The sequence below is a fragment of the Phyllostomus discolor genome, chromosome 1, assembly GCF_004126475.2.
Source record: "Phyllostomus discolor isolate MPI-MPIP mPhyDis1 chromosome 1, mPhyDis1.pri.v3, whole genome shotgun sequence".
Lineage (NCBI taxonomy): Eukaryota > Metazoa > Chordata > Mammalia > Chiroptera > Phyllostomidae > Phyllostomus > Phyllostomus discolor.
The window spans coordinates 183,256,608-183,283,195 of record NC_040903.2 but is presented as its reverse complement, the minus strand read 5'-3'; the positions used below and the strand labels follow the sequence as shown (position 1 = coordinate 183,283,195).

Below are 26,588 nucleotides of genomic sequence, written 5' to 3'. Positions count from 1 at the left end.
TAAATATATAAGGAACTCACCAAACTCAATAGCAAACAAATGAACAAATAAAAACAAACAGTCTGACTAAAAAAAAAAAATGAGTAAAGGACCTGAATAGACATTTTTCCAAAGAAGATATTCAAATTGCCAGCAGATATATGAAAAGGTGCTCAACATCACTAATCATCAGGGAAAGGCAACTCAAAACCACAATGACATATCACCTCACGCCTATTATAATGGCTATTATTAAAAAGACAAGAAATAACAAGAGCTGATGAGGACATGGAGAAAAGAAACCCTTAGGCACTGTTGGTGGGAATGTAAATTGATGTAGTTACTTTGAAAAACAGTATGGAGATTCCTCAAAAGATGAAATACGCAACTACCGTGTGATCCATCAATTCCACTTCTGGGTATACACACGTGTGTATCCTAAGGAAGTGAAATCACTGCCTCTGCATGCTCCTGTTCATTGCATCATTATTTATAATAGCCAAGACATGAAAACAACCTCAGTGCCCATTGACAAATAAAGGGATAAGGAAATATGGTAACTATATCTGTATCTATATGCATACACATTGGAATATTGTTCAGCCATAAAAAGAAGGAAATCTTGCCATGTTGCCACACAACATGGATGGACCTTGAGGGCATCGTGCTCAGTGGAATCAGTCAGAGAGAGAGAGACAGATGCTGTATGATCTCACTTGTATGTAGAATCTAAAAAACTGAGCTCCTAGAAACAGAGTAATTGGTGGTTGCCAGAGATGGGGGTTATACAGTGAGGGAAATGGGTGAAAGTAACCAAAGGGTACAAAGTTCTAGCTATAAGATGAATAGGTTCTGAGGATATAATGCACAGCATGGTATATACTCACCGATACTGCACCGTATATTTGAGAGATGCTCTACTAAGAGAGTAAATCTCAAAAGTTCTCAACACGCACCAATACACACATAGTTGTAACTGTGAGGTAATGAAGCTGTTGTAATCATTTTGCAATATATACATAGGCTAAATAATCACATTGTGCACTTTAAAGTTACATCATCTCTCAATAAAGCTGAAAAAAACGAAAAGAAGCCTGGCTGAGATTACTGATATCAGGATGTCAATGCATCCCTCTCTGTGGATCCATCAATTCACAAGAAAAATGTTTGGGCCTCCTGAAGTCTTTGCTGAGTTATATTTTTAAATTTTATATCCTCACTTATTTATCAAGAGCTTATATGATAAAAGACCATAAATGGAACTTGCTGTGTACTCGATAAGACCATTATTAAATTACAGTGCTTATTACACTGTTTACTATTCATTACATATGGTCTTATACAATTAACAATAAAATTCAGTTCCAAGAAGTTCATCTTTCCTGTCAATTATGTTTCCCTTTTATTTCTTTTTATCATATAATAAAAATTTTATAACTCCATATTACTCTTTTTGCTTTGTTGCCAAGAAGCTAACAAATAAAATGTATTAAAGTACAGTAAATACAATTATCTAAAGCTTTGATAGAATTACTTCCATCTTTCTGTATAATTTATTATATGTGTTTTTCTAATATAATTCTGATGATAGCTGGATATATGTGACAAATAATAAAACTATTAGTGTGCCTGAGGTATAATTAACAAATAAGCAATAAGTAAGTAAAGTCACTCCAGCACTGGCTTTGTACATAGACTGTTTCAACCTCTGGGAGAAAGACAGGCAGAATAAAGAACTTCTCTCTTCCCGAGCACTTGCATCTAACTCAGCTCCCTCTCTTCTCTTTACCTACATGGCCTATGCCCTAACGGCGTAACTTTTCTATATTGCTTTATACCGCCATTTAATTCGTAACCATTTTTCCTTCCAGAGAAAAAACTAAAATAATCATTTTAATTCTAGGGAAATCTGAGAAAACAGAATAGGTATTTACCAGAGACTTATTATTTATCTCACAATAGTAGTGATGGGTCTGTTTTGTTGGGAGCTGAATCTCTAGCACCTAGAGCAGCATCTGGCACACAGCAGGCACTCAACAAACAGCTGGATGAAAGAATGAGCTGTTATTAATACACTATCCATTGTCTTAGAATGTATAATAAAAGAGTTTAGAAATTTTACTTTCGGCCTATTTTCATCAAAGGGCCATTCAGAATCTGCAAGAAATTAATAAAATAGGCCAGATGCCACTGCAATCAATACTACATAATTGTCGTAAACCCTATTTTTTAAATATTGTTAGAGCCTAATGTAATTTATGTAATATGTAAAACTGAAAAACAATTAAAGCCCCATGATATGTTATCCTGGCCCTAAATAAAATATTATGAATTTTTAATTTTACAAAATTCCAAAACCTACCTTCTCTTTTAAAAGTCGAAAGAGAATCCATGGTATTATGCACAAAACATAGAGTACTATTGTGTGCTGATTACATAAGCTAAGGCCACAGCAGAAAGCACCGATTTTAGCTATCTGAAAATAAACAAGCGAAAAATCAGGTTAAATGCTCACCTAAAACTCTAAGCAAGCACAATAGTAAAAGGCTATTCTTTATAGTAAAACTAGGCATACCACAGGGCAGGTTAAAAATCAATCGCTTAGATGATTTACCAGTCACTAATATTTATCACCATTATTTTTTACTAATATTTTTCATTCTCATCAAACATTATGATTTGACCTTAAATGACTGTCTTCAAACTGAATTTCAGAAAGTCCCGTATGATAACTAGATAAGTCCTCACAGTAATAGGATATTGTGTAATTCTTATTCAAGTAAAATCTGTAACTAAAATTCAGCAATTCTTTGCTTTACTTTTTCTTCTATTAAATTAAATAAATGAAATACAACACATGTAACATATTTAGAATCTGGTTATTGATGAGTAGTGTTCTTACTTTTTTTGAACATGTGTTATTTTCATAATCAGAAAAAAAATTTACTTGAAACAAACAAATGAAAACCCTCGAAGAGCAACACAGACCTGTCTCCGGAAACTACAGACAAACCGCAGTGGTTTTTGTCCCTACATTCTCTGACGGCGCGGTGCTGCCTGCACCAAGGTGGTCTGGTGTGGTGTGGACTGGAAGCTCTCAGGGGACAGGCGTCCTCTGTGATTCAGAGTGTCTTGATGACAGGGCCTGCCTTAGAATTTATTGTCATCTTTTCTGAACTACTTTATTTCACATTTGATATCTTCCTTTAAAAAGTACAAATGTGTTTTGTTTTTGTTTTTGTTTTTTTTGCAACTAGGGAATAAGTTAAGGTACCATATGGTATATAATTTAAAGTGGTCAGTCTAGAGCTTGGCATCTTACAATCACACATGCACACACGCGCACACACACACACGTGGAGGAACTAACCAATAGGCCCGTCTTTCCCACAGGACTCAAAGGGGGTTTGAGAACCTCTGATTCTTGAAAAGACTTCTGAACTCCAAGGGGGGAAAAGCCCATTTTTATAAAGGCTCTCATGGTTCACAGTAAAAGACCTGCGAATATTCTCTCTCTCAACATGCCTAAATTACCTTGACAGTAATCAGAACACATAAACAGCTACCTAAACCAAAGTTAAAAAGAAATTCAGCATGTATGTAAAAATTAAAACAAAAAGTGATTTCACTTTGATCAAAATAGGTTACCTTTGATCTCTCTTGTGCAGTTGCTGCCTCCTCAAAGTGTACAGTAAGAGCCATAAGCAGCCCCACAAACAGATTGTTTAAGCTAAAAACCTCTGCTGCAATGGACCACTGCCATGTTAGACGAGAGAATGAAAACACCCCCGCAGCAAGGATTCCTCCAGCATATGAGCCAGAAAGCCTGCAAATACAGATAACATGAAATCTTCTTTCCCAACAAGAAGAACTGACTTTATTTTCCTTTTTATAAACTGTAGCAGCAGAATTTATGACAGTCACCCAGCACTCTCCCAACACATTACATGGCTAATACATTCCTTCATGTAATAGTATTTTTCAACAGATTTTAATTAGGGAGTCCATATATTAACCTATTAACGAACAAATGAACAAACCTGTTTGGTGTCCTGTGGGTGAAATGAGGTTTAGTTCTCAGATGTAACCTCTAGGATTCAAGCCAGTTCAGAAAGCCTGAAGAGATAGTAGCTAGAGAGATAACAAACCTGTGTCATTTTTCTTGCTATATCCACAAAGACTGATAATCTGGTTAAGACTGAAATGTGTTTAATTGTAAAAATGAATGAAATGCCAAAATATCAATTCAGGAACTCTTCATTCTCACTTCCTGGGAATGTCTGGGTCTAGGTACTTTCTGCACTCACTTCCCAACGTACGGCAAAGCATGTTTTGGTCACAATATTTATGACCAAATATTCGGTGAGTTTAAGATTTTGTTAGCTAAGTTCTTAATTTCTGATGATTTCTTTCTTACACAAAGTTGAAGTTAAAAATGATATATTTTTTAAAAACAGGAATGGGTATGGGAATTTTAATAATACAAAAGGAATCAAATGCTACACTTGGAAACAGTATTCTCACTCTCCCAAATGCCAACCAGAGCCCTATATTTCAAATCTGTCAGGAATCTAGATTTCAATTCAGAGACAGGGTTTGAGACTGGTAACATGGTTGAATATACTAGTGCATATCAACCAAAAAAACCTTCCTATTTCACTATGAATCTAAAGCTATGGAAATTAAAGCTATTATAAATATCTTTGTCTAACAAGTGTTATGAAATTCAGCAAGCATTAATGCATCTAATAATTATGATATCATATGGCCCCACAGCATTACTTTTTAATTATACTGTTTTGTATTAAAAGTTATGGAGTAATTCTATGGTTCTTAATTAACCCTTATAGGAAAAAAAGTTAAAATAAAAATTTTGTTATCACCAAATTTGTTTTTCTTTCAGTTTCTCTTTGCAACTTGTTTTCTTTCTTTTATAAAAATCATCATTTTCTCATTTCATCAGTGTCCATTCTCCCAGTTACTCTGACTCAAGAAACTGAAGTCATTTCTTCCTACCAAATTCCTTTCAATTTGTACTCCTAAGGCCTTTCACTCAATTATTTCACTTTATTTTTAATATTTTATTTATTTATTTTTAGAGAAAAGGGAAGGAAGGAGAAAGAGGGAGAGAAACATCAATGTGAGAGAGAAACATGGATAGATTGCTTCTCGTACGCATCCCAGTCAGGGAGGGACTGAAGCCGCAGCCCAGGTGTGTGCCCCGACTGGGGAGTGAACCCACATCCTTTTGCTTTTTGGGATGACACTCCAACCAAATGAGCCACACTGGTCAAGGCTGACTCAGTTATTTTAAGAGGTATCTAACTTGTACTGTTTTTCAATTTGTTCTGCAATACTGCATCAGATTAAACTTCCTGAACATACTCTTGATTACCACCTGGCCCCCAAACTTAGGGACTCTTCATTGCCTGCAGGATAAATTTTTTTTAAAAGATTTTATTTATTTATTTTTAGAGAGGGAAGGGAGGGAGATAGACACAGAGAGAGAGAGAAACATCAATGTGCGGTTGCTGGGGGTTATGGCCTGCAACCCAGGCATGTACCTTAGCTGGGAATCAAACCTGGGACACTTTGGTTCCCAGCCCGCGCTCAATCCACTGAGCTACGCCAGCCAGGGCTCCTGCAGGATAAATTTTTAATGAGTTGGCCTAAAGTCCAGGCTCCCGATAAACTGAACCCCACCCACCTAGCCACTAACTATCAGCATTGTTTTCTCCACCAACTAGTCAGTCTTCTCAGAATTCTCTAGTGAAACATGCCTGTTGACAGTGTCATACCTTTGCTCAAGCTGTACCCTTGAACGGAACCTATGTCCTCTCTGCTCCTTTGTGTTTATTCAAACTCTACTCTTTTCTCAAATTTCTCTTCAATTCCCAGGTTTCTAGCCCACCTCTGAACATCTATAGTATTTAATTGTCTGTAACCATTATTTTGACATTGTTTTTGAAATGTGAATTGGAGCTCAACTTCACCTATATTGGGAGCATCTAGCCCTAAACACAGACAGGAAACATAGTGAAATGAGAGAATGAATTATTCTTAAAGTATTAATACATTTTTAAGGGAACTTCTACAGTTCATCTGTTAATATTACTTTGGAAAGTCAATATAAGATACAAGGTTCCTTCCTCTACTTAAATATCATTTAGTATCTTCGGAGAAATGGCTGATTCCAAGGCTGGGGTAGCTCAAGTACAGAATGAACCTGAAACACCTTGTGCCAGAAAGGAAGGGAGTGCTCGGAGATGTAACAAGAGACACAGGAGCCAGCTTAAGGTGGCTCCCACTAGACAATTTGGGAATAATTTGAGCATCAAAATAATTACAGCAATAGATTGTAATCCAATGAATAGATAAGACTCTATGAATGTATAGTGATATACTTAAATGGGAGAGGAGAGAAAGTCCATAGGATGAGAACTAATAACTGTATAAGAAACGATGAAATTAGAAATCAGCATTGCACAACCATAATACTAATCAATGTGTACTAAACTAGTGGGTAAAGTTTTGCAGTGCCAGAAACATGTGCAGAGTCTAAAGGTATCCCCCATAAATAGACTAATTACGAAAGGGAAAATGTTAACTTTACAGGGGCAGACGCCATCTAATCCACAGGATCACAGTGAACAGCCCAGTAATGGGACAAACAAACGTCGTGTGCTTCCTGACCTCTTCAAGGAGAAGGATGCAACGGTGTATCTATGATGTTCCTGCCAAAAATGCTTTACCTGAGTCTAACCAGGAAGGAAAAGACAAACTCAAACTGAAGGACGTCCTATAAAATCACTGGCTTATATGTATCAAAAAATTTAAAGGTCTTAAAAACCAAACAAACAAAAAAACTCTATGAGGAACCGTTCCAGATTAAGAATTAACAGACACAATAGAACAAAAGGCAAATCTGAGATGTTCTTCTATGAAGTGTGTTGTTGGGACAACTGGCAAAATATGAGCCAAGTCTACAGATTAGATAATAATGTCATATCAATGATCATTCCCTGATTTTGTGAACTGCACTGTAGATATTGAAAAAAATAATCTTGTTTTTAAGAAACATACCTCAAAGTATAGTTATGGGTAAAAGAGTACCATCCACTGTAGCTTACAAACAAAATAAATCAATGATGAAGAAAGTGCAGTAAAATATCAACATTTGGGGAACCTGGGTGAAGGTTATACAAAAATTGGGCCATTCTTACCACTTCTCTATAAACCTAAAATTATGTTCAAAATAAAAAGTTAAAAAAATAAAATCAATAAATTCCTCAGATAATTTGCTAACATTTATTGACTTTTTTTGCCTGCCATGTGCCAGGTATTGTTCTAAGTGCTTAGCATATATAAATTTATTTAATTTTAATCATATTCCATGTAAAGATACTGTTGATCTATTTTCAAGTGAAGAAATGGAGTCCCAGAGAGGCAAAGTGATTTTTCCAAGGTCCTATGACAATTAACCAGGATTCAAATTGTTAGTCCAGCTATTTAGTACCACTGAATTATAGGGTAAAAGATGGTCATTTTAGTTTTAATGTCAAATAATTTATTCTGTATTAATGATATAAAATACTTTTATTTGGTTAAATATGCACCCCCTGGAGTGAAGAACAGACTAGAATAAAAGTTATGTCAACTATTAGAATTGTGTTTATTTCTCTTTTATCAAAACAACACACTATCTGCTTGAATTGTGTTCAGCATTTCTCAAGACTGGTTTTTACCTTTCCCTCTCCTGCCAACCCAGGAAAGAGCAATCAGTCAAAATTTAAAACCACCAGTTAATTAAAGAGAACTGAAAGAGGTGACAGTCCTGACACGTATGAATTCTCAGGAAGAAAACTCAAGACTCATTAATCTACAATGATTTTTAACACGTTATTATGTTCAGGAAGACATCCTGAAGTGTTTGAATTGCTGGCATGGATTATTGGAATTAACTGCCTTCTCAACTATTTCATAAGGTTTTAAAAATTGAAGAGTAAAGTAAAATGATCAACTTCAGTGACAAAATTTATCTAGTCACCTTAGACTATTAGTTGTATACATTAGCATTTTATCGAAGACTAATCCTACATTAGCAAGGCCTATAATCTGAATCTCTGCCCATCCCCCATGCTAACGTCAGGATGGTCTTGCAAAGAATAATTCACAGATTGATCTTACAATTGATCTTCCTTGATATCAGAGAAATAATTTGTTAGACTGCTGAGGAAGGTTATAGAAGAGTGGTAACTGATTATAAAACCATTAATGGAAATGAAAGCTATAATCTTGATCTTTTTAGCATCTAAATGAGCTTGCTTAGAAATCAAAGTAAGTCTTACAGGAGTTTGTACTGTAGTCCTAATATAAAGTAAAAACAAAAGGGTGATCTTTTGTTTTTAAACTTTCTGCTCAACATTTATAATCCCTTTCTATGCTTGAGGCATACCCAGCTTATAAGGCATAGTACCCTCCTATTATACATGCTGAAAATACAAAATACTTTCCAGCCTCCCTTGCAGCTAGAGCATGAGGTGTGTGACCTGGGCTCTGCCTATCAGAAGCACCCATTCCATTCTTTCAACTGGAAACTGGTGAGGCAAGGAAGCAGGTATGGGAATAGTATACAGTCAGACATGGCTGGTGGCATTTCTATAGCATTTCCATAGAAAACGATGGCAGCACTTTCAGGGCAATGTTCAGAATCCAGGTAACCTGGGGGCTTGGTGCCCAGAGATGACAGCCCATGGTGGTTTCACTAGAACATACCTGCCTAGGACTATAGATGTTCTAGGCTCAGAGACTAGTAATCCAGCCCTTTTAGAAATTCCCAGGGCTAATTTCCCTTTTTCTTTTTTTTAAATTCTAGATTTGAATGTTTCATTTTGTAAAAAACAACTTTATCGAGATGATTTATATGCTATATAATTCAACCATTTAAAATGTACAATCAAAGGTTTTCAGTATAATTTATAAGTCAAACTGGGAATGTCCCTTAAAATGCACCTACTGCCTTTAAAGGTTTGCTTTATGCTAAGATTCAGAATCCACCGACATTTACTGACCGTGTAACATGCACAGACTAGTGGATCAGGAAAAGTAGAGATGCTCTGAGACATCCGTTGAGGGAAAGCTCCGCAAGCTGCAGAGGGATACACAAGGACTTGAGGGTAGCCCTCAATGCCCAGCAAAGGCAGGAGACCACAGGGACTGTGGATGTGGAGTGGCCGCATGGGTCTGCATGGCTGTGGAGAAGTCAGCAGCAGTCTGAGCCGAGGTTAGGGGCTTCACCAGGTGGGTGAGTCAGAATGACAAGAGGGGTAGGGAGTTAAGTCATGAACTGTGGGGCCTGCATTGGATAGAGAGGGAGGTAAAACCACAGGGGGTAGATGGAGGAGACAAAAAGACTGAACAAAGCATTCTCAGTCTCAGTTAAATGGAAGACAAGTGGAGGGGCATCAAGGAAATGCGTGGACTGAAGGCCGAAGTCAAACAGGGAGTGAAAAGTGACTGGGGGAGGGGACATAGACTTGAAGGGTGCAACAGCCCTGTTAAACAAGACTGGATGCTGCTACTGTTGAAAGCAGCCCATGATGGAAAAGAGTTTAATAAAGCTGTTCTCAAAATCTTAAAATTTTCATTGAAACTAAGTATTGGTCCTGAAGGACAAGCAGTAAACCATACGTGAATAAGTCTTCAGGGTGAGTGCCACGTAGGAAGACAGCTGTGCGGCCCAGTGCCAAGACATCACATGCATTCTAACAAGGAGGTGTGACGCCCCATGTCAGTGCGCAGCAAGCCGAGTCTGAGCCTTGCTGACAAGCCAAAGAATGATGCCAGCAGTGGTAAGAACGAGGACAATCTGAAGTCTTTGGAGAAGGCCTTCAAGTCCTTCACAGACTCTGCAGGTAGCCAGTCCCATTATATTGTTCAAGGCATGTTGCGCTATCTGAGCATGCTTCCTTTCACTCTCCTGAGTCAGAGATAAGTGACTACAGAGCAAGCAGATGTCTGGGTGCTTTCACAAAGCGAAGTTTCAGGGTCATGGCTAGGCACAGTGTTAGCCTCTCATGGTCCACATCTGCAACCTCTACACTCGGTTCTCACCGTAGCACTCTATTGATTTGCTCTTGCTGAGGTCCTCAGTGGCCACCTAACGGCCACATACAATAGGCTTTTGGGGCCTCTCTGCTGTGTCCATCACGGCCTCCGCCAAGCTCCACCATGTTGGCATCTGGGACCTCTCATCCCTCTGGTTTTCCATCTGTAGCTCTGGATCTGCCTTCTGTATTTTCTCCAAATGGTTCCTCTTCTTGCTTCAACCCCTTTGAAGCCAGTGTTTCCCAAGATTCCACTCCCAGGCAATTGTTCTTCTCACTCTACTTATTCCACCTGGGTGGCTTAATCTACTCTCTTGATGTCAACTGCCAGCTACAAACTGAAGAAACCAAATCTGTCTCCCGCACTGCCTCTCCCTTAATTCAGGACTTACACGTCTCTGACTGACGGCTGTACACTGGGCCACAGAGCCACTCCAGCTCTGGATATCCCAGACAACTTCAATGTCAACACGTGCAAAATCAATTTCTCGTCCTCTTTCCTTAAATGGCTCCTGTTCTTATGTTCTCTTAGTGATTTTCATCACCTGCCTAGTTGCATAAGAGACCTAGGAGCCACCATTAAAGATCCCTTCCCTCTCTCCCTGTTAACACATCACAACCCGCCAATTTTACTTCATAAACATTTGAAAAACTCATCTTCTGTTCACCCATACCACCACTGCCCTATTTCAGCTGCTATCATCACCCCAGGCTCACACCAATGCAACAGCTTTGTACACTGTCTGCCTCCAGAGCAATGGATCTAAAACATACCTGATCTTGTACTTTTCTGCCTCCAACCCTTGAATGACTCCTTTTTGATTACAAAATACTATAAGCTCCTCATCACGATAGGCAAAACCTTTTATGATCTGATCTCAGCCCACCTGTAGCTTCATTTTTTAATGTAACACATCTCAGACTTTGTGTTTCAGCAACACTAATTGACTTCTAAGTCCCTGTACTTAAAAACTGCTTCTCTCCCTCTTGGGGCTTCTTTGCATATGACGTTCTCTGTCCAGAACTGTTTCGCCTTCACTTGGGCAATTCCCACTGATTATGTATAGTTCATCATAAGCATCACTTTCCCAAGAAGTATTTCTTACTTTTGCTAAGATTAGCATGGTTACCCCTGTTCAAAATTCTTATTAAGTGTATTAAATGGGTACTGAATAGAAATGGGTACCCAGAGATCAAAGTCTGATGGCTTTTTTAAAACTTAAAAATGACATAATTGGAAAACACCATTGTGTTTTCACTTGGCAATCCATAAGTCCTACCTTCAATTTTCATTTTATTGTTTTAAATAAATGTGCTTAATTATTATTTTTTAAAAAGCAACCAAGGAATTAATGTTTATTTATTTACACATAATGTGTAGAGTGAACATCTTAAAATTAAAAGGCACATATTTTTCTACTTAAATTGATGAAACTACTTCAATAAAACTAATAGTTTGGGAGAAAAAGAAGAAAAATTCAAATGAGATGGTGAATAAATTGAAGTCTTTCCACCAGAACTCACTACTAAATTGCCAAATAAACTATCTTCCATGGTAATTTAAGAACACTTATGATAAACTAGATACAAGATGAGAAAAAATCTTTCTATTCTCAATCTAATTCTCATAGAACTTCATAGGAGAAGATCAAAGGAGACATTTCTTCAAATGAAATCATATTTTTTGTACCTAACCTGACTTATAGAGATAACATCTATTTGTCATAGATGTTATCTATGTCAAACCTATGTCAAACCTATCAAATACCTATATCATAGGTATTTGTTATAAAGATCACACATCAAATACCATTACTATGATTATTTTCATAACACAACTATTGTACTATAAAAGACAGTCACACATCAACACTAATGATCAAAATTGCAGTTTTTACACTATCACTGAGGCATGCTCAGTTTTCAAGGACTCATACTAACAGAGTAAATCAATGATATGACTCAAAATAGCAATCCAAAATTTATTAAAGTATCTTCTATTTTATATAAATAAATATATTTTACATTAAAAATAAATTAGTAAATAAAATATGTAAAGTATAAAATATATTTTGCAGTATATTTGCAGTGAATACATCTACCTAATTGCTTTTTACTTGGGTTGACACTAAAATCTTGTAGCCCATATTCTATAAGATATGGTTAGTCAGTGAGGAAAGACACACCCTAACTGTAATAGCTAGCATGGGAAGGGTGATCAACTATTTAAAATTCACCCAGATAATGCAAACGCCAGAGGTTCTCCCCTGGCAGGGGGGCAGGGTAAGGAATATGCAATGATATTAAGAGCATTCCAACAAAGGTGAAGCTCAGAATTCTATGGTTAACTGCCTTCTCTTTGGTCCACAAAATCTATGAGACCTAGATAAGATTCCTTATAAAGGTACTGTACGTGCAGTAGTTTTCTCACTGATAGAATACTATTCATCTGTTGACACAATGGATAAATCAAGAGGTTGCAATTTACACCATTGACACAGCTTTGCTATTGATGATAAGGTATATTTTTCTTTCCACTACATGGTATTTGATTTTCATGTGTAGTCACATGTTTGTCTAACCCTCCATCAAAAGACAAATAACAGAAACCTGAAATTCTTTCAGAAAACATATTTGATGTGCTTCATAAGATCCATGAACGTGTCTGCCTTCGGTGTTGCTTGCATGCAGAGAACCCCACGTGGAGAGCACGCTACCTTCCTTCCACATGGAAAATTCCTTGAAGTAAGTGGAGTCCAGCAGACAGGCCACAGTGCAGCACCCAGGCACTACTGTTAAATAAATTACTGTTAGTGTCAACCCTAATTGACAACTAAAAAAATGCAATGGATGACAGTGTGGTTAAAGCAAGAAACAATTAATACCAAACCTATCACCTCCATCCTTCCAGTCCTTGTCTTTCTGGGCCTTGTTCATGAAAATTATATAAATGTTACCTTCTAGCTCATTCACATAATTAACACTTATATATTGATTTCTTCAGTGTACCTGGAGAATGGTCAAACTGGAAAGTCAACCTACTGAAAAGAAAGGTGCACTGTTGGACCTTTCTCTTTCGGTGGCAATTAACTCAACATTCAACAAACACACGCTGAGCATCTAGTATGTGCCAGGTGCACTGTATGCAAATTGTAGTTGCTGGCCATTTAGAGAGTAGTAGAATCTAATTTTTCAGATCTAATGAACATAAATCAGTAACTTTGGACACAGTATATTAGAGTTATATCTATTTCTGAAGCCACCAATAACTGCACCTAAAAATGTAAAATATTTCCATCTTTAATAAATTTGCAAATAAGTCCACATTTTATAAAGATTTACTTTCACTCCAGATACAATCCTACCAAGGTTTGTTCTATTTCATGAAAGTCAATCAAAAGGAAAAGAATTGTTCTACCTTGAATTTTCAGCTACATAAATATCAACCACCAGTACACTAAAAGGAAAAGTACAAAGTAATATTCCCGATTTTAAACCAGTAAATAAAACAGGGTAGGGGGGGACTTAAAAGCTTTAAAAACAAGGAAAAAAGCACCACTGAAATGGAGGAAATAAGATTATGAATAGCTTCCATAAATAAAATATAATCACACAATTTCCATTACAAGTAAGATTTATACATTAACCAATAAATGAGAAAGCTATTCATAGTTTAGAACAATTCATCTTATTATATCCCATCAACTTATACCTGAATATCCAACAGAAAAACACTGAACTGGGCTTTATAGAAATCACCATTATTTACATTTTACTAAGTTCTCAGAGTATGCCAAATAACTTGCACAACGGGGGGCATTATCTTCTTAAGCACAGCCCAGTTTAAAATAACTCCCAAATTACAGATTTTTGTCAATATTGTTTGAAATGTTTAAAAACACACAAGACCTCAATATTACTCAATTTTGACAGTGTATTTTGTATTCAGGAGCAAAATCAAAATTGGCTGAAAGTATATTCCAGTGTATTATTCTCAAAGGCTCTGGCCAAGACAGCACATTAAGTCCTTCTTAACTCAAAATTAGAAAATGCTGCATAATTTTAAAATGTTAAGATCCTAAAGGTATATGAAGTAAACTTAAGATTGAAATAACAAAAATCAATAAAGTGAGAGTATTAAATTACTTTCATTAGCAACCCTAACCAAATTAATAAACAATAGAAAATTAGAATTAAGTCGTCTTGTTATGTAAAGTTATGAAGTATGTCTTAGTGTCATGAAGCCTGTTTTCTATTTCTATAGGAGGTACGATCTATCATTTTATTTAAAGGTTTAAGAAGTATATGCATTTATTATTATAGCCATAATGACTGATGACTAGTTCCAGTGGCAAAATCTCGGCAGGAAACAGATTTAGCAATTTAAATGTTTCATAAGTTTTTGTAATTGAGGAAACTTTTCATAATCTGACATTTGTTAAAACCACTTATTAGAAATTATGCAGCACAGTAGCTGTGGAAATATGAGCTAGCTTCACAATTATAAAGTCAGCCTATGTAGCCCTTTCCCATTGTATATAGTGGCATAAACCCCACGGCGGCCTATCAGCTAACTGGCAGGCAGGGGGCTGCTCTATTCAAAGTGAGAGATACAAGCTGCAGGGCAAAAACCTGGCAGCTCCCATCTGACCCCACAATCCCCTACTGGTGACAGCTCCAAGCTCCATGGCAAATTAGGCCTTCTCATATTACAATTGGAGAAGACAGATTCCATTAGCAGTATCTGAAATTGAGTGGAGAGCTGCACTGTTATCAGACTTGACTCATAAGCACTGCTATTAATCAGAGCTATGATAGCATTTATATATTTCAAGCTATCTGCTGCCGCTGTGATATTCTGCTACAAAGGGTTGATGGGACTTAGGAAAGTGAACAATAGAGCTTTCTGGGAAAAGCAGAGTAAATCAAGAAAGTCTATGACTTCCGCACATTCTGAAGGGATTGTGGTTTACATAAATTTTCTCCCAATTGGAGATTGAGCTCTTCCTCATCTTACACATGGGATTTAGTTGTCACTCAATGGTAACAGCTGTGAAAAGGTGAAGCGGCCCACCGCTCAGAATATTGCCTTGGCTTTTAAAGCAATTAACCCATGAACAGGAGGATACCTGGTGATATCAAAGGGATTAGGCCAGGCAGTGCATTATTAACATTTCCTTGAACTAATTCTAACTCTGACTAGCTGTCAGAAAAGACTCTACAGTCTTAAAAAAAGAGTTTTTGCCCTGCTTTTTCCCCTTCAAAATGAAGTGCTCTATTTGAGCCTAATATGTCCCTCTACTTATAAGAAAATGCAAATGAACCAAACTCTTAATATGCTTAACCAGTCTGAGTCAATGCAATTTTAATACAAGTATGAGAGAAATATATGATCAATTAACCATGGATCAAGACAGATATTCTCTGAAGGGAAATCAAGGCTCCAGTACTTTCCATCCTTCTTCAACTGCAAAAACTTGGTGACTATTTGTTACCTCTGAAATTAGGCCGGGCTTCATATTATTCTCTGTGGTAATAATCTAAAATACTCTTTGAGTTGAAAAATCCAAACGTTCCTTAAGCAGGAGATTCTACATTCTCTAAGGTATGTCACTTTTCTGTTCTTCATTGAATGGACTCTTAGCTGAAGTTACGACAGTAGCAGATACAGCACTCAGAATCAAGTGTCCCTTTTCCGAAACTATCATCACATTAACTTTTAGCAGCAGCACAATGTTTAGAAATATACAACTTACAAAGAATGAAATACCCCATAAATAAAACACTGGCCTAAAATAATCCTTGAGAAGATATTTAAATATTACTGAAGTTGGTTGCAGATTCTTTGGAAAAAACAGACATAGTTTCAATATACTTTTAATTATTATTAATACTCATATATTCTAGGTAAACTGCTTAACATTAAGAGATCTGATTTCTTATTGAACATCAGTGGTGTTAGAAGATTTTTTATGCAAGTTTCCTAAAACAGTGCCTTTTAGAAAAAAATATTTGAAAAACTGCTTAGGTAATGGTTAGTGAATTTGTCTTTCTTTAACATAAACACTGAATTTTGATTACAAAAACTTAAACAAGTTTACTTTCAATTCACGTGGGTGCTCAACAAACACTGCGGAATGAATCCTTCTGTAGCTCCAGTTGGCCTCTGAGAGTCTGAAAAGGACACGCTGACTCTCAGGCCTGTGGAGGTTGTATTCCCTGCCTGGTCACAACCGAAATAAATGACCAAGTACGCCCTCACCAGAGATCAGAAACAACTGAAATCCTTCCTGAGGTAAAGGATTTTTATGCAATGCTATCAACACCGTCCCCTTTCAGCGCTGCCAGCACACGGAGTGTAAGCCCACTGACGTCTGACGACAGCGCTCTCGGGGCTCCTTCCTCATGCAGCACAGGGACCCACTCTGGCGTTTCTTAGGAAGTCTGAATTCAAGTGCAAGGCATGCTCAGTGCTGTTCCTATTAGTGATTTACATTATAACTTTTAGTCTGTATTAATGGGGTTCGTGAATTTCAAATCTAACCCTTTAAATGTCATACTATCAGACTCAAAAATCATTTACTTTAATAGCCTTAACAGAGAAATTCCCATTTCCTGTAAAACACTAACTGTATTACAGTCTTAAATGCACAGATGTACACATTAATAAAATGAGTACTATTTCACATAAATTAAATGTATTACATTAAACTCCCTTAACATAAACCATGCTTAGTACTACATAAATACAGAAACAACTGGCACAGTCTTACTACTTTAAATTCAGTAAACTACAGTGACACAGATAGCTTCAATGTGCTGTTTTACTCATACGCTTCCCCATTGGGGCAAAGCAAATATAAATGAGTTCTTGCCAACCATTAGGAAAGAATGACAAAAAATGCAGTGTTAATGACATCTGACTGCTTTTAAAAGCAAGAGATAGAAGAAAAACAAAAATTACATGGTAATTAGAAACAATGAATAAATCGTTCTATCTAAGTCATGTTTACTGGAAAAAAATGGAGCTTTTACACCAACATATTTAAACAGAAATTTGCTTCTGAAATACAATCTTTGTTTAAAAGGTACAGAAGGTCTTTATGTCCACCCCAAGAACTAAATATAGTGAATGCTATGTGAACAATTACCTGAAAAAAACCCCTAAACCTGTTAAAAGAATTAATTGACTGCACACCAGTCAGCATCAATCCCACATGTACAGTAATGTTTTCTTAAGTGGCAGGGGAAAGAAAGAATAAAACGGTCTCGTGAATCAAAACCCTTCAACATTCAACAACAAAACAGAATGACGATCTGGTGTGTAAGTGAATAAAGTAGTAAGATGTCTCCTGAACGGATTCTGATAAAGGAGTCCACCTGCAAAGGGAGACATGGCTGTGTGCTGGGACTGCGAAAAGCCACCACTGTAATGGCTGCTCAGAAACTGTCCTGCTGTTGGGTTTATAGTCACAGAAGAAAGGTTTTAAAGGTTAAGTTCAGGTCATACAACAAATGAAATTGTAACAAGCCAGCTGACATTGTATAATGTCTTCTTCCACTCAATCAATAGGCTACTGTTAGTCCTATTACCATAGAGATGGCTTGCTCTTTCCTGAAGGGTGTCTATTGTTTGACAAAACAGATTTGCCACTTGAACTAGGTTGTTCCCAAAGGACATGTACCTTGTCAATTATTTGTATTCAAAATAATGAAGTATTTTCATATTAAAATGTGTATAAGAGATAATATTGTTAGATTCCTTTTCTGAAAGAAAGCAACTTTTCCAAAGTATTATATTTCTAAAACTACTCAAATATCCAGTTTAGTCATATTAAGAGTTTTTTATTTAAAACATGTATCAGCAAGTATAAACATTTATCATTAAGACTATATATTAAAAGAAAAGGTTTACAGGCTAGTGTGCTACTCTACAACCCATTATAGTCAAGAATAATAATTAATATGAGCTATTTTAAAATATGGAAAACTCTAAGGGAAACAAACTATTGTCCAAAGGTATTTAGATTCTATAAAAATAAAGATTTCTATATATGACTTTTACAGTGGTTTTCATGTGGAATGGCATCAACAATTAATATTCTGAAAAACATGGAGAAGTACTAGAAAACAAATCCCTTATTTGCATAAAAGCTATTTATATCCACATAGAATTCAAATATATGTGTATGTTACATAAATGATCTTCTAAAATATAAATGAAATATCTAAATGCAAGCATTTTCTTTAAAGGCCTTTGTCTTAAATGTCTTGTGAAAATTAATAGCTCACACATTCAGGTAATATGTTACTTTTAGAATAGGTAATTCTAAATTTCTACCTAAATAAAAATAAAAAAGCTTTCCTATCAACAAAAATAATGACAGATCCTTAATTAGAAAAGACTCAGAAGAAACAATTCTTATCAAGATTATTCTAATCATTAAGAAAAAGAAAACATCCCTAACATCCATAACAGAAATCAATCCAAGCGGAGATGTCACTTTAACATTTCATGCTTAAAAAGGTGGCTATCGCTGAAAACCTGTAAGACTAAGATAGAAACAAATTAAATAATATAGATAATAATTTAGTCAACAACCAAAAATTATAACATCTGAATCTGAAAGTTTTCTACATATAGATTTAAAAGTACAGAGTCATAATTATGTTAACTTTTACCTTATTAAAAATAATTAAAAGAGAATTTAGAAAAGAATTTAGCTTAAGGGCAATATTATGACTAATACAAATAAAACACTGGTCTCCAAAATGACATTTGGTATCATGTCTACTCAAACTACACTATATTTACATACAAAAGTTATTTATTTTATAATCAAACCTGCAATAGTTTTTGAAAGAAGTGTTTTAATTTGGTTTCCCCTTTATAGGAAGTATAATTTGTATTTTTCACTTTAATCCGCTTAGGCATAGGTCAGGTTGAGTTAAGAACAAAGGAAACAGAAACAGCAAAGACAAATGTGTTTATCAATATCCTAAACAAATGACCCATTTTTTAAAAGCAGGGGAGCCTTCAAAACTCAGAAAGACTTCCATCAGTGAAATAAGTGGGGACTAATTTGCCTATTTTCCCCACAGCTATACTGGAACAAAGTGAAACCTTACTAAAACCACATCCCAAATTGATTTCCTTAGTTAATAGCCTCATTTAAAAAAGTATACAACATGTGCATATTCAAATACAGTATCATTAAGTATTAGCTCGGAAACTGATAGGCAGCTGCCCATCAACAATACTGCGTGTAATTAAAGGATATTTACCATTTACTCAAAGATGAACTTCATATTGTTGAATTAAATTGGCCCATCTGCATCTTCATAAAATGACAAACCTTATTAGTTCTGCCTAACCAGAGAATTGTGATAATGAACTGGTGACACCTTCGTTCCACTGTATGAAGCAGAACCAATTGTGTTATCACTTAAGGGGTCAAAGGCATACGGAATTACTGTAAATTAAGAAAGTGAAATCACCTGAGTGATATTGGAAACCCATTCAAACAACAACAAAGATCATTTTTAATGTACATATTTGGGCTGCAGGAACACTACATCTCCAATTAGTTAAAATGGATCTTAACTAATCAACTACTTTACCTGAAAACGGTGAAAAAAAGGAATGAGGCAGCTACTGCTCCCAATAAGCCACACAGAAGATTGACTCGGTAGGCAACAGAACCAAAAGGAAACAGTGTAATTGCCAGTTTAGCCACCAAGGTGAACAAAGGATAGCCAGGAGGATGGGCAACCTACGGAAAAATTCGCAACAGAAGAAATTCATCTATTAGTAAAGGAAGGGTCACACTGGCTTTAATTGAAAAGTAGTCCTTTCCTCGGGCAAGTATAAAGATTATGAGCCAATGACTAACTGTTTAAATAGTGGTTTTCTATTGTAATCCTTTTGTGCCCACACAAATAAATATTTTCTTTAGTGGATTTGGCAGCGGCCTCTATCGCATGGTGTGTCACCTAGAGAAAGGGTGACATATTTCATTGTCAACTCTTAAGCAGTTTGTTCTCTGGGTTCACAGTACATTAGGGTCTTTTAAAAGGCTATTGAAAAAAAAGCAGGTTCTGAAATATCGCACTGGTTGGGAAGCCGAGAGACCACGCTGCTATCGGATTACCGCCGTGCTGACAGTCCTAAGGTCTTGCCTAAAGGGATCATGTGCCATAATAAAGTTTATTAAATAATAAACTTATTAAAACTGTTAACCCGATTTATTTTATTCTCCACAGCTTATACGAAATTTGGGGTGATAATAAGCCAGCTACTGTATATATAGTAAAGGCTTTGCTTTATAATTTAGTTTAATTGGATTTAAAACTTAAAGTAAATTGTCACGTACTGTACTTATAAGTTACTAAAAACTGGGGTTTAAAAATAAATTAATCTACTTTATTCCATGCTTAATTAAACTTTCTTAATTCCTAAAACTGTTAATGAGAGCATTGATTAAACAATAAAACTAATACTTACTCCAAGCTCATGTGCGGCTGTGATCAGTTCCCCTGTGAAAAAATAATGTAAAACCAATAATTACTATTAGAAAATGACACTCCTCCAAAGTTTTCAAAATCCAAATGCTTGCATTGGGGTTTTGCATTAATTTGACTGGATAAAATGGTAAATCTGCAGAGATTTAACAGCATGAATAGTCTAAGAATATTTTCTACCTTAGGTCCTATTGAACAAACTATCTTTGGTAGTTTTTAATAACTGGTCAGTGAAATATATAGGTGAATTCTATTTTTACAAAAATGCTTATTTCCCCTCCTGAAAGCTGTAGACACTTGCAAATAGATTTTTAAAAACTCTTACGGAGCATTAGTATAATATGCTATGTTACCTCTCAACAGTTTAGTACAAAGCTGTCTGTGAAGATGGGACCTGATGAAATGTAGGCTGTGCAGACTCCGAGGTTCGGACACTCCCAACAGTGTGTGTGCTGCCCTAAACCTGACACTGGAACACCTTCGCTGCATTAATTAGGCCGGATACCTCTACACAATTTCCAAGTGGGTCTTTGCTCCAGGCTATTTTGGTAAACTCCAAGTATCATGACATATTTTTTCAAACTATTATGTCATTATACTATTTACACAGTTCTTTATATTCCTAAAATTATAATGCATTCATTCAATGTGTGTTTGGTTAATATTTTAAGTATCCAGAACACAGGGACTATTTTTGACTCATCCCTATACACTGTAGTACAGTACAATTTAAGAAATCAATCAATATTAATTGATGATTTATGAATGTTATTATCTATTAGGACATGTATTAATGTCCATTTGCTATCCCTAAATGAATACTGATACTCTGAATGTTTACTGACTGCGCCAGCCACAATGCGCATCTCTACCCTCTCTGGCCTGGACTGTGGCAGTAGCATTGACCAATCCTCTACTTCAATTCCTCTTCATACTGAAATCACTTATGCCACCCCATAGTCACTCTCTTACCCCCCAAAAAGGCCAGATCGCATCTCTCGTCTGAAACTTCTCAATGGCTGCCCTCTGCTTCCTCAGTGAAGTTCGGATTCCTCAGCAAGACAAGCAAGCCCTCTATGGCTTCAAGTTCCCTTTACAAGGGTCCCAGCCATGAAACCCACGCTCACCTCGGTCAGACATGATTACTCACTGCCCCTCTGGAAGGGTCCTCTTTTGTGCCTCTTGTCACTCCTTTTCTCACCCAGTATTCTGTCCTAAATCTTTCAAGGCCCAGTTCAATTGCCACCTTCTCACTGACAGTTTCCTTACATATACCCTCTCCCAAGCCAATTTCCCCAACAAAATTGATCACTTCTTTCATAGAACCTGCTTGAACCTCTCTATTTAGCCCTTAGATTGCCTTATATCCCAGCTAGTTGCTTTCATTTCTGCCTTCTCCATTAAGTTATTTAAAAATATTATCCTATCCATTTCAGGATCCTATTAAGACATCACCACCTCTCCCTCCTCTGACCACAGACTCTAATTCAAGCTCCGAACAGGGGCGGGCAGAAAGACATTATCACATTGTCATCTTGCTGCTCACACACCCCTCTTCCGTGAATGACTGCTTCCATCATGGAGCCCCCATAAAGGCACGCACCCAAAGACAGATACTGCTCCCCTAAGTCAGTTACTTAAGGGCATCTTTTAAGTTTTCTGGAGGTAGTCAAGAAACCCTTAGAAACCAAAAGTACTTTCTGTATCTTACATATTTTTTAAAGAAATTATTTATGGTCTAAAAATGTTTAGAATAACTGTTCCCTTTGTAACTACTGTCAAGTCCACAGTCTTACTCTAGAATGAGATAGCTCTTGCGTCTTCAGTCCAAAACTGTTTTAATCAGTTTCTTGTTCTTAAATTTCTGTAGGTGTGATGAAGTACAGTGCAGTTCAGAATTTCAAGGTCACAAGTCATTCTCCTCCATTTGACAAAAATAGCCCATTTTCTCTAACTTCTTTTTACCATTAAAAAGTCAATAGGTTATAACTCTTTGCTGGAGTTCTGTTAGTATAAGGATAAATCTGGAATGTGACAAATTTCCATCAACTCTTATAAAATGTTAAACTAAAATTTATACATAGATGTCACTACTATTCAAAGCCTATAACCACCTTTGATAAAGAGCTAAATGGAAATATTACCCTTAAAATTGAATATAATAAAGAGAAGAGGGCAAGTGAATAGTGAAACATAAAGACAACAAAGGGCCTCCTGGGTCCTTGCTTTCTCCCAGCCTTTTACACTAGGATTTGCTGAAACTGAAGTCCTACTCCCATCTGCAGTCAGAATTATCTGGGTGCTTTATACAAATGAGAATCTCCTGACTACACCCCAAACCCACCTACACTAGGACCCTCTGGCATCAGGGCTGGAGTTGCCCAGGCAACTCGGAAGTACTTTCCAGTTTATGGACCGCACCTTTTCTTTCATCTGGAACACAAATGGATGGCAAGCTCAGAGTTGTTAGCAGAGGCTTAACATTTCAAAAAAAATTAGGTTCTTTTATACTTTTTATAGTTATTATATTGTCGTATATCAAGTCTGTTAAAGATGGTATCCTAATGTGAATTTCTTTTCCCCAGGAATAACAAACTGAAGCGAAGGCCTGATCCCCACCCTTTCCTCCCAAGGACTACGAGCGCTGCTGCTCGTAAATCAAACGTGCGCATCCAGTTGTGCAACTCTGGCAAGGCCACACAATGTGATGGATTCACGGAGTGCAGTTTAAGACTCATCAGTTAGAAGAATACATGCTTTATATTGGTTTTGAGATGGGTTCTGTTTATTGATAGAAAATATATTTCATAAACACAAACATTGAAGAACAGTCCATTCAACATACACAAAATCATCAAGATATGATTATACAAATTTTACTGGGGATACTTGGACTAGTTTATTTATCATTCCCCAAAATGAATAAACATATTAGAAGCAACCACTATTTATAGTCAAACTATACAAATTACAGCACCTCGAAAGTTTGGTAACTCAAAGTAAATAGACAACTTTATTCTTTTGGAAGAAATTAAAACAGTATTAATAGAGACAAGGCAACAATCATAGATTTTAAATACCACTATATATGTAATGATGGACTTAACAATTTTGTGAAATTCTTTCACAGAGAGTAGAGGTTCAGAGATTGTGTTTTAAAGCCACTCTTTTTGCGTTTCCTTCACTGTCCCTACTTTCTAGATAAATGATTCTAGACAAAACTTAGTTTTAATTTTGTCATCTACAAAAAGAAGATATTGACAGTACCTACTTTACAGGGTAGCAGCTGGGGGATTAAAATAACAATCCACCCAAAGCACTTAGAACTGTGCCTGGCACACAATAAGTACTCAGTAAGTGTTAATTATTGTTCACTCTACCTCCATACTTCAGGCTCCATCAACCATGCTAATTGTCAGTAGTTTTCTTTTTGGAAAGGTGCAGAACTACCTAACCTCTGACTAATGCTCTCCAATGTCAATACTCTCACAACTATAAAACCCCTACTAATGAAATAATCCTCCTACGTGTTCAATAGGACCTGAAATAAAGGTAATGACATGAAAATGAAACTTCAAGGATCCTCAAATGTGGCAGGCATGCTTGAGGATGACTCCTAATGATCTCCAACTCCTGGTTTTCTCCCTATATGAGTGTGGGCTGGAGTTACTGAGTAACTTCCATGACTCAAATAGGGCAGTGGTATATCACTTCCAAGATTAGGTTACCAAATGACCAAGGGGCCATCTCTTCCTCTCGACAGAAGTTAGCTCACCCAGACCCACTTGGCAAAGAACTAGATTGAGCTTAGAGGCAAATCCTCCCCAAGTTGAGCCTGGAGAGGACTGCAGCCCAGACCTACACCTTGATGGCAACCTTGTCCTGAGAAAGAGCACCCAGCTAAAGGGCACCCAGATTCCAGATCTACATAAAATATGAGATAATGAACGTTCTTCATTTTAAGCCACTAAATTTGGGAGTAGCTTGTTATGCAGCAAAAGATAGTTAGTGCCCTCAGCCTTGTCAATCATGGATTCACCATCTGAAGTTAGGGTGCTGACAAAATTCCTGGCCCTTATTAGGCTTCATTGGATGGTCAGTCAAGTTGGCAGCAAAAAGAAAAATCTGGACCTTGTTTCTCATACCAAATACAAAACAATAATGTGTGTGATTTAAATGGCCCATGCAGCATGGCTTTCTTTTTAATAGAAGGAGCTTGCTTTAAGCTGTGACCTGACTTCCACTATTTTAAGTGTTCTCTCCCAGGTATTATGCAAGGCTGGTTCCTTCTCAACATTCAGGGAAATATCACCTCTTCAGAGGTCATTCCTGACTAGCCATTCAGAAGGAGCCACTAGATAAAAAAGCTGTGGTACATTTACAGAATGGAATACTACTCAGCTGTACAGAAAAGGGAGGGACGGAGGAAGAAAATTTTACTCTTCGAAACAGCATGGATGGACCCAGAGAACATTATGCTAAGTGCAGTAAGCAAGTCAGAGAGAGACAAATACCATATGATTTCACTTACATGTGGAATCTAATGAACATAATAAACTAACAAACACAAAAACAGAATAGATACGGAGAACAGACTGACAGCTGTGAGAGAGGAGGGGGTTCCAGGGCTGGGTGAAAAGGGTGAAGGGATTAAACAAACAAACAAGCAAAACCTCACAGACAACAGACAGCAGTGTGGCACTTATCAGAGGGAAAGGGGGTTGTGGGGAGATAGAAGAGGGTAAAGGGGGTTTAAATAGTGATAGGCAACTTGACTTGGGGTGTATTATAAATGATGCATTATATAATTGTATACCCCAAACCTTATAATTTTATTAACCAATGTCACCCCATAAACTCAATAAAAAAGGGAAAAGAGCTACTAGCCACCCCCTTCTCAAACACATTTCCCTGTGAACATTAATTTATCACCACTTAATATGCAGCTGTTTATTCAGTAGCTTGTGTATTGTCTCTAGCAGCTCTAGAATACTCTCCACGATCCTTGTTCACTACTACTGTTAGTTCTTTTGTCCAGAGCATATCAAGCACGAAGTAATACATGTGCGCTACACGGACTGAAAAGCAAAACTCAGGTCCAGTAAAATGATCTGGGGCAGTGGAGAGGTCTGCGAGTCCCATCAGACGAAACTGACAAACCCCGTGTCAAAAGCCTGAGAACTAAAGTAATCAGGGTTGGTTCTGGAACGCAGAACCCTGGGCACAGGCTGGATGGAGGGTGTAAGGTGACCAGACCTGGTGAGAAAAGTGTGGACCCAAGGACAAGGGTAAAACAGCCGACCCTGAGAGTACTTTACCCGAGTCTCCCCCCGGCACCGAGGGGGGCAGCGTGTGGGTGTACACGGCGGCCACAGCAGTGAACACAGCGACAGCGCCACACAGGCCTCCGGAGCTCCGCGGCCCCACTCGGGCTGCCCGCCCCGGGGCCGGGCCCCTGCCGCCGCTTTGGAGCCCCATGGGCCAGTGAGGCTCAGGAAGGGGCACCTAGGAAGGGGGGCCCAGGAAGGAGGACCGGGTGGGCCCTAGGACTCTGGTCAGTAGGGAGCTTCCCGGGCAAAGTGGGAGGAGGACACAGTCCCTGCAGCGGTGTGACTTCCGGGTTGGTCCGCGAAAGGAAGGATTGCACCATTCTCTGGCGGAGCAGGGGGAGCATAAAAAATGCCAGACCCCCCCCCCCCCAAGAGCCAGGCCCGAGGAGATTTTTCACGTAATAAAATTTACAGAATTATACTATGGCTTGAGAAAGATTCTAATGGGGATAAAATTTTTCTTAAGAAAGCAAGCCTGAACACAGGGCTGCCCTCTCTTGACAATCCTCCCTTTATCACTGACTTGGTAGAGTCTGATAGAGACGGAAGCTGGGTCGAAAACTGCGAGTGAGAAAAGGCTGCTTCTGCCTCCTGTGGCGCGGGGTGGAACTATTCTTGAGGACCAAGATTAGGAGGCCAGAGCCCAAACTGC

At 37.4% G+C, this 26,588-nt stretch overlaps 1 protein-coding gene across 3 annotated transcripts in view; it reads right to left on the bottom strand.

The window, feature by feature from the left end:
- The window catches only part of TMEM260 (transmembrane protein 260), a 58,344-nt gene extending 32,116 nt beyond the window's left edge, over positions 1-26,228 (bottom strand). For 2 of the 3 annotated variants that reach the window (XM_036010310.1, XM_036010321.1), the window contains exons 1-5: positions 25,925-26,228; positions 20,590-20,621; positions 19,707-19,858; positions 3,628-3,805; positions 2,342-2,455 (exon numbers count right to left, since the gene is read on the bottom strand). In XM_036010310.1, coding sequence (XP_035866203.1) covers positions 2,342-2,455; positions 3,628-3,805; positions 19,707-19,858; positions 20,590-20,621; positions 25,925-26,084 — 636 coding nt within the window. In that variant the 5' untranslated portion in view covers positions 26,085-26,228. The remainder of the gene's footprint in view (positions 1-2,341; positions 2,456-3,627; positions 3,806-19,706; positions 19,859-20,589; positions 20,622-25,924) is intronic. The other variant, XM_028505809.2, reaches the window with a different exon arrangement.
- Positions 26,229-26,588: the final 360 nt, after the last annotated feature.